The following is a 9,598-nucleotide window of genomic DNA, read 5'->3' on the forward strand; positions in this document are numbered from 1 at the left end:
ATCTAAATAGTGATGCAGGGTATATGATGAACCAATAAAAGAGATCATATAAGCAAAAAAAAGGTATCAAAAAACCAAGAGAAACCAAAAGATAAATAACCTTAACGAAAATAGAAATAACAAAGGAAAAATTAAATATTGTGTAAAAGTTTCCAATATATTAATTCAGAACACAAAAGTCAAAAAAGTATGATGAACACCAAGAAAAAACCCTAAACGGGATCCAAAATGGCAAAATCTAAATAGTGATGGGGGGTATACGATGAACCAATAGAAAGAACACAAAAGCAAAAAAACTGTGTAATAAACCAACAAAAACCGAAAGAAAAATAACCTTAACGGGATCCGATATAGCAAAATCCGAAAAAACGCGGGTATAGGTGGACCAATAGAAAGAAAACACAAAAGAAAAAAAACTATGTATGAAATCAAGAAAAACCGAACAAAAAATAACCTTAACAAAATCCGATATGACAAAATCTAGAAAAAACGCGAGATATAGACGAGACCAATAAAACAGTGCCACTGTTCATTGACCATGGCATTAATAATGTTATTATATATATATTATTACAATGTCTTTTGTTTTCTTCGGAAAATATATTTTAAATTAATCTATTCAAGTCTATAAAGCCAAACACAATACGATGAACGTAGGAACGTCGTGAATAGTAACACCTAGTTTTACATACCAAAAAGTCAATATAAATATTGAATATGCAAACAACTTTTCCTCAAGTCTAATACGAGTAATTTGCTTTATCCCTTTACGAAAACATGATTTCATTTGATATAATCTCGGTCCTATATTTTAATGTCCTAATTTGATCTTTTCGAACATTATTCAGTTAACTTTAATAGTAAATATATGTGTTCGCGTTATCAAACACTTGATATATAATATATTAATGAATTGAGTTTTATTTTTATTTTAATTAATAAGACTTTCATCAAATACTATATGGGGTGTTTGGTATTGCGATTACAAAACAGAATCAGCGTTTTCAAAATAGATTATGCGTTTTCAAAATTGCGTTTTGAAAAAGCAGGTAGGTACATGCTTCTCCAAAACTGCGTTTTTATAGCCGATAATCACTTTTTCATACAAACACTTTTCTAGATTATTTGCCTTTTACAAACGCAATAATCAGATAATCACTTTATAACTCAATCCTAAACACCCTCATAATTACAAACAAAAATACTTACGGTTAAAATTTAAGAAAAAAAACTTAAATGCAGATATATATTGATAGCAACTTTAAATTTTTCTAAATGATGGTATAATTTTCAGTAGAAAAAGACAATCACTAGAGTTGGAGTGTGCAAAGGGTTGTCGGTACGCTTCCATTTGTTATGAAATGCCATCACTTATTTTAAAGATGAAAAATGATAAATTTTTGTAAAGATTAGTTTAAAAATTCTTTTAAAACTATAAGAAACTGACATGTGGCATCCACTAATTATTTATCATAATCTTGTCTCCTGATTTTTCTACATGTTATCATCTCATCATTAGGAAGATTATTAGGCTATTTAGTTAGGAGAATTAATAATTTTTCTTTCAGCGTTTGGGATGATTTTAGACGTGGTGTATTCCCTTTGGCCATCATAGGTGGTATCTTGTTTGAAATGCTAGCACATTTGGTGTCATCTTAGGAATGCTAACACACTTGACATGAATAAATAGGAGCGCCAAAAATACTCACTATGATTTGACATGTGCCTACGGTAAAAAAACTTTTATAGAAAAATTATAAAAGACCTATAAACATGATTTTCATGCGTGATGATGTTGACTGATTCTCAAACATGATTTTCTATCTTAAATTAACTATCGATGTGTTCAAGCACATCCTTGCATTCAATAATAAGAATATGTATGCAAGTGCAAGTGTGCAACAAATTACAAATGGAACGAAGTCGTTTTGTTTGTGACAAAAAATACCTAATCCTACATTCAGCAGTGACGTCCAGGGATACAAAACACGTTTTGCTTGATACTCGAAGAGACATGACCTATAAGTCAATCGTCTTTAATTTTTAGATAATTAAAAAATCAACACATTGTTAAATGACAATTAATCCTAATCTGTCAAAGATATATGTCATTTCGCTCCCGACTTTAACATGCTTTTGTTTCTCACTAAAAAAATTTATAAAGATTAGATTAAATTGGATACAGGAAAAGAAAAAGTTCTAGCCTTTTTGTAAGAAAAAAATAATTTCATCTTTAGCCCACAGAAATTGACAAATAAGACAAGCCTCCCCCCACTCATAATTTGGGCCACGTAACATTGTGTGTTTATTATTTCGTCAATTCCATTTCCGAGGACCATTGATTAAAATTTCAAAAGTACTCCTCTCCTTTCATTTCAAAAAATGATTACCACATGATCATGTCGGGTTTTTTTGTCTGATCGTCCAATCTATCAATATCACATATATCAAAACGTCGCCATGTTTTTGGCAAAAACTCTAGAACAGCCTCTTCGGATGAGGTTAGAATTTAGATCTACCTTAGTTTAGTCGATAGCTGTATATTCGTAACACAAAATAAAAAGGATACTTTGTACATGCTGAAGAAATGCAAACTTAGACTAGTCAAAATCCTATAGGGAAAGCGGTAAATATATTAAACCAGCACCAAATAGAACCTGAAAACTGCAAGATGAGACTATTTACAAGCTGAAAACCCAAGATGTTTCACCAGCGCTCTCTCTCTTCTCGGGGCCTTCTTGGAAGGTCACGAAACCTAATGTCCGTCGTTCCATTATTGTAGGGTTTCGGGTTTACACGCCCATGGAATTCCAAACCTTCCTAATAATCAATCTTTCCAATTTTTATTCTATCTTAAGGTGTATGTGTCACCATGAGTCACCAATTCAATAATGATAGTAAAATATGTAAGAAAAAGTGAAAAGAAATCAATTAGATAACTGATCGATGAAAGGTAAATTATTATGGAAGTCTACTATGCTTATAGATAATATATACACCTGGTCTGGTAGACGATTAGTAATTATCAAATTGAAGACGTCGAACCACGAGAATCACTTCCTAATTAAGAGATCCTTTGTTGATACAATGCATAAGATTCAAAAGTAACTCAAGTGAAAACTATTTTTGGATCAATTTCGCCAAAGCTAGTAACGTAACTCACCCTGTAACCCCCTCCCCCTTTTCCCCACACACGTCCTTTGTCGAACATGAATAAGTTAGATTACATGAAGTGCAGACAAGAAACAATGAATTGATTCCAAGACATCTAAATGCATACCCCAACACCAGATGTCATCACTTGGATATCTCAAAATCAGTGACACCCTAATGGTTTATAAATCCCAAATGACAAGATACAAAGCCACCCTTTACATGAAAACACTTTGATAAAAGGTGAGCAAATACAAACATTAGTTAAACTATATAACAGAGGATAAGAAATACCCATTAAATGCTCCAAATCATTTCAACTACAAAGGTCATGCACAAATTTTGAACCATACTGGTATTGTTATTGATATCAAGGGTCATTATCCAACCACTATGAACACTGAAGTTGGCAATAATCCGATGACGAATAAAGTTGAGTGACTACCTTCTTTATAAATAAAACTTGTTATCCGATGTAAACTTAAGTTAGAAAATTCAAATTTTCATATACCCTTCCTATATGAACAAAAAAGAAGATGAAACAAACGCACCGTTATCAAGAACAGTGGGGAGCCATGATACTCGAATCTCATGAGTTTCCACCATTTGTCTTTGTAATTTGAAACTCTCTATGCATTTCAGGCTTTCTCCGAAACGCCCTTTTCCACCAAATTTCAAACCCTCTCTGTATATTTGGACAATCATCACCCGAATTCAAAAACCGATCAAACCAAGACATCAAGATTTCTTGCTGCCAATCAAGTGGCAAAGTCAAAATAGTATTGCTCAGCCCTTCTTCAATTAAATTACGATCTAGATTTCTTGACCCTCTTCTCATCCAAGTGAAGTCATCATAAAAAGGGGCCAACCATGTTTGTAAAAGCAAGCATCTTGACTCTTTTGAAGCCAAAAGTTGACCTTTTCCAATACCAACAAAGAGTCGCGCTGTTACTTTACTGATTTCATATCTATATAGGGCAGGCACTTTTGAATGAACTTCTGATAATTTGGTTTGGGATGCCCATAACTTCAAGAAATCCTCAGAAATTTGCCTATCGATTAAAATGTCAAGAAGCCAATGTAAATTACCTGATTGTCGTGAGATTTGAGCCACATCTTGGAGGTCTCCTTCTGAAGCTTTCAAGAAATGGTGTTTTAACAAATGTAAACATTTGTCACAAGCAGAGTACAAAGATTCTTTCTTTAAATCAATTTTAGATAAGTTTTCATGAAGCATTTTTGAGATCAAAATTTTCATATCTCTTCTGGCTTTTTCATCTTTACCTTCAAGAACAACATATAAAAGTTTAAGAAGTACTTCTTGGTTGTCATGACTTTCCTCATCCCCGGGTGTAATATCAACTGAAACCCTTTTTAAAACTTCAACGGCGCCATCACCTTCAAGTTGAAGCTCGGATAATAAAGAAGCAACCTTTTCTTCCTCATCCTCAGCCCATGGAGCGGCTTCTAAATACTCCAAACAAGCTAAGACCCCAGCATCAAACCCGATTGCTGCTGACACCTATGTTAAAATACAATTTAAAGACTTGTTACAAAGATTTTCCACCTGAAACCCAACAATGAGTGGTGGTGGTCTTTGAATCTCTGTCTTGATAGTGATTATATGATATTGTATGATTAAAAACGGATAATTAAACATGGAGATAGTGTCTGGATGTTTAGAAACAAAGATGTTGAATGCTTAACAGACTTTGATTAGGATATAATTGATAACCTTTAAAAAAATAAAGATATACTGTAATTGATATATACAGGGTAAATAAGTAGTTTTGCTCTACTTTTGATGATCAAGTTTGTTGGATATAGAATCAAATGATTATTCAAAACTAAATAAGCAGTAGGTTAACTAAACACTAGAAATGACTATTGCGACTAGAAGTCACAAGAATTTTCTATTAATCACTTTCAACATGTACATCCAAATTCTTACAAAATTTGTTAATCCTGTCAAGTCCAAGGCACCAACTTTGTCATTTTATTTTAAATCAGACTAAATCATTCATTCTTGGAAATTGATATGAAGTTATGAACATTTGACATGTTTACTGATTCTATACTAGTTAACGCGTTTGGTTCACAAAATGTTTTTGGAAGGAATGGAATCTTTAGAAGGAATTGGAATCTGAAGGTAATGGAATTTGACGGAATGTTTTTGATTTTTTGAGAATTCAAGTAACGGAAGGAATGAAATTCCTTCCTCCATCCCCATGGAATGGAGATTCCATCAAATGATGGAATGTTTACATTCCTACGGAATGAGATTCCTCATTCTTTGAACAACCAAACGCACTAAGGAATGGAATTCAATTCCAATTCCATTAGATTCCATCAAATTCTGTGAAACAAACGCGACCAAGGTCAAATTAGTAAGGAATCAATCCATGTTCATGTATCAATGTATCATAATGAACATCTCCTATTAGGTCATCCGTCATCGTTTCTCATGTTCACATTTAATATGTACACATGAATTTATTTGACGCAATTCTTCATTTGAAGTTGTTAATATATATCAGGGTTGGTCGAATGGGCTCATAAGATTTAATACAAGTCTCTTTTACACTTCTTACCCGCCAACTAACAATCGATAATCACATTTTTATAATCAACATCTATGTAGTTATGCCAACTAAAATTGCAAAAATAGTTAAACCTATAGATAAAATTAACTATAGCATAATTACAAATTAAAGTAAATAATCACTTTCATAATGTACATCAAAAAATACATAATGCAATAAAAATACAATTGAGGGAGATTACCTTTAGGATACCAAGAACCCGAGGAACATCATCTTTCATGAGTTTCATCCTTAAATCTTTACAATACATCAACCTAATCGACTCAACATAAACCTCAATATCATCACAATCAGCAATTTCAACAAGGTAAGGATTAATATTGTCAATCAAACCTCTTAATTGTTGTCCAATTACTTTTTTTCTAAAATCCGACAATTTATCTGCAAAAAATCTACTATGAGCTGCTAAGATTTGCCTATGAACACTTACACAAACACTCAACCCGTCTTTCGAGCTCAAAGTGAGCTTCACATCACTCGAACTCGGGTCATTAAACTCGTTTCCGGGGCTCCCACATGATAACATATCCGACAACCTTTTTTGCATCATAGATTGCTTGTCAACAACCATCAATTGTGGGATCACTTGACCACCATCTGAGGGGCTTTTAAGGACATTGTTGGGGATCCTTGAATCCGGTTCATTAGCCATCATTTCAAAGAGGGTCGGGCTGGATCGGGTTGTTTTATAGGTTGCTGGCGGCGGAGACGATCCCGTATTTAAAAGTCCGGCGGTCAGGGCGGTGTTGAATTGGGTAAATGAAGATGGTAACGTTTCTTGATAGTTACCGTCGTTTCTGTACATGGCGGCGACGGCGGTGGTAGTGGCGGTTGACATTGTGGGTATGGATGGATTTCTATTAAGATTTGAACCCAGCTGTAAAGTTTGAAGCTTTTCGCTCAAAGATTCCGGCGCCGACGGAATTGAAGTGAGTGGTGGGTTAGTGGCGGTTAGTGACAACGGCGGCGGCGGTGATGGCGAAGATTTGTAGGAAGATACAGCGGGAGGGCAGCACCAGGAAGTATTTTCCGGTGAAACGGCCGCAGGATTGTGGTGGGAAGTGGCGGTGGCGGAAATAGTGGTTTCTTTAAAACGACGTCGTCTAAAGGTGGCGGTAAGCTTTCTTCTGGTGGGATGATGTTGGTTTGAAGTTGTAGGTGCCATAGGAAACTTTATTTTTATGAATATGAATGAATGAAAATGGTGTGGTATTTTTTTCTTGTCTTTTAGGTTAATTTGGCATCTAAAGTTGTACTGGTTTAGTAGTAGTACACAACACAAGATTTATTGTTTGTTACTCTATATGATAATGGCGGTTCATACAAGAAGGTGTTGTGTATGTGTGTGTGTGTGTGTGTGTGTGTGTGTGTAAGGTGTGTTGTGTGTGAAAGACAGAAAATAACTGACAGGTTATGGTTGTTTGCATACACTATGTATATGTCAGTCATAAAACTACAACAATAGTAACGTTCAAATCAATTTTTCTTATGTCACTCTGTAGAAAAGTCGTTGTTACAACTGATACGGGTATTGTACTATTACTATGGATCTCATCCAACTCATCATGTCATCTAATCTTATCAGAGGGGTGGGAGTGGAAGTGTGGTGGTGAACGGTGAAGCCCGGCCCCGCGTGGGAACACCGCCGCCAGGGGGTCGGGGTGGGGAAGAAAGGAAGGAAACGGGGTAGTGAGACCGAGGAGAGAGAAACAAGTGTAGGGATCGCGTGCAGGAAAAGGACGAATGGTGGCTGGACACGTGGCGAGGGGGGAGCGGGGTAGGGAGCCGTTGGGTGTTTTTTATTATTTATTTTTTATTTTTTGTCTTTTACCTCTTTCTCTATATATATACTCTTTTCTTCCCAAAACAACACACACCTATTCTCATTTTCACTACACTTTTATAAAATTCAAACACCCCAACCTTTTCATCACTAAATTCTTACACCAACACCAAAAAATATGGCTTCCGGTAATTTGGATAATTCGAGCGACTCTCCCGACGAATCAAACGTAGCTCTATGGAATTCTTTCTTAACGCGTTACACTTTCTTGAAGATACGACAAGTTCTAGTGCTCCTCAAACTCCACGGTATACGGACCGACGTCGGGAAATTGTTCTTGCCACTCTTTTGAACGATTGGTTCGTTCAAGAACCAAAATACGAAGACGATTACCTTCGAAAGAAGTTTCGAATGGACAAGACCATGTTTTTAGATATCGTGCGCGACATTGAAGCAAACTTCCCGTATTCCCAAGAAAGTTACGATGCAAGAAAAAGAAAAAGTTTTACGGCGATACAGAAATGCACATCCGCCGTTAGGCAACTCGCGACGGGTAACGCACCAGACGAGTATGACGAGTACTTGTGCATGGCAGCCAGAACCGCAAGTGAGACCCTTGATTATTTTTGTGACGCCATCATTCGGTTGTATAACCGAGAGAACCTACGCAGGCCGACGTCAAACGACGTTGCACGCATCTTCGAGGCCCACGAGCTTCGACATCATATGCCTGGGATGCTTGGTAGCATCGATTACACACATGTCGAGTGGTCGGCATGTCCTAGACGTTTGAGAGGGCAATACACGAGGGGTGACCACAACGGTCCAACTATTATGCTTGAAATCACCGCGTCACAAGATTTGTGGATTTGGCATGCTTTTTTCGGTGTCCCGGGGTCGAACAACGACATCAACGTGTTGAACCAATCCGATTTGTATGTCACAGCGCGTAACGGAACGGCTCCGGACTCTTCATTCCGCGTGAATGGCCGAGATTATAAACGTGGCTACTATCTTAGTGATGGGATCTACAACAAGTGGTCAACACTTGTTAAAGCATACCCGTATCCAACCGACCCTAAGGAAAAAAGATTCAAGAAATTGCAAGAGGCGGCGAGAAAGGATGTCGAGCGAGCTTTTGGTGTCCTCAAAGGTAAATGGAAAATTCTTCAACGACCTCTTCGACCTCAAACGAAAGACAAAATTGGAAAGTATGTTCATACATGTATTATTTTACACAACATGATCATTAAGAGGAACGAGAGGGCAATCTCACCGGTCCATATAATGGACCCGCCAGTGCAACCGGTGTTCGATGAAAGTGTGTATGCGGAGTTGATAGACGAAGAAGTTCACCATCGCCTTCGATATGATCTTACGGAGCACGTATGGGCTCAAGATTTGGCGTATGTCGATGATTAGTTTCTTTTTTTTTGTATTGTGTAATGTTTCTTTTATTATGTAATGTTTTTTTTTATAATAAAATAAAAGGGTATGTTTTTTAATTTTAATATAATTTGTGATTTTGTTAAGTAAAAATAAATGGAAATAAAAAAGATGATGTGGAAATTGGGGTTGGGGTGAGTGGCGCCACCATTTTGGGATGATTTGGGGTGAATTGGGGAAGTTTGAGGTGGAAGGTTTTTATTGGAAAATAGTGATGTGGAAATTTGGAGAGATTGGGGTTGGGGTATCCACTCCCACCCCCTCACTATATTAATCTTTGTCAATATCATGTTAAATAAAATAACTCTCAATGCCAATCTCCTATAGCATCTTCTTTTTTTAGGCGCCTGGTATCCCGACCATATTTTTAGTAACCCGACCAGACTATTAATGACAGGGGGACCGTTTTTACTCTACCAGATTTACCATTACAGACAGGGGGCCCACACTATTTTAGAGCGATATGGTCAAGATACCAAAAATGTTGGTCGGGATACACTAGGTTTTTTTGTAACCAAAAAAACTTTCATTTAATTAACCTAATGATTGACCTATATATATATATATATTGTTATGATTAACCTAATAACATGATAATGATATTTGACATAAT

General features: G+C 36.2%; 2 protein-coding genes across 2 annotated transcripts; one reads left to right on the top strand and one right to left on the bottom strand.

Moving 5' to 3' along the window:
- Window positions 1–3,199: 3,199 nt before the first annotated feature.
- Window positions 3,200–7,162, bottom strand: LOC122578894 (BTB/POZ domain-containing protein At1g63850-like). The gene is made up of 2 exons (XM_043750943.1): window positions 5,938–7,162; window positions 3,200–4,675 (listed from the first exon to the last, which is right to left on the bottom strand). Exons 1-2 carry the CDS (start codon window positions 6,919–6,921, stop codon window positions 3,743–3,745), a joined length of 1,917 nt encoding a protein of 638 aa, XP_043606878.1. The 5' UTR covers window positions 6,922–7,162; the 3' UTR covers window positions 3,200–3,742.
- A 614-nt stretch (window positions 7,163–7,776) lies between these two features.
- Window positions 7,777–8,961, top strand: LOC122611035 (protein ALP1-like). Its single transcript, XM_043783987.1, has one exon. The coding sequence runs from the start codon at window positions 7,777–7,779 to the stop codon at window positions 8,959–8,961; it is 1,185 nt and encodes a 394-aa protein (XP_043639922.1).
- Window positions 8,962–9,598: the final 637 nt, after the last annotated feature.

This window comes from Erigeron canadensis, chromosome 8, assembly GCF_010389155.1.
Source record: "Erigeron canadensis isolate Cc75 chromosome 8, C_canadensis_v1, whole genome shotgun sequence".
Classification (NCBI taxonomy): domain Eukaryota; kingdom Viridiplantae; phylum Streptophyta; class Magnoliopsida; order Asterales; family Asteraceae; genus Erigeron; species Erigeron canadensis.

Coding starts and splice junctions, on each gene's coding strand:
- LOC122578894 (XM_043750943.1), bottom strand. CDS start 6,921: ATGGCACCTACAACTTCAAACCAACATCATCCCACCAGAAGAAAGCTT. Junction 4,676..5,937: donor GGGTTCTTGGTATCCTAAAG/GTAATCTCCCTC, acceptor ATTTTAACATAG/GTGTCAGCAGCAATCGGGTT.
- LOC122611035 (XM_043783987.1), top strand. CDS start 7,777: ATGGAATTCTTTCTTAACGCGTTACACTTTCTTGAAGATACGACAAGT.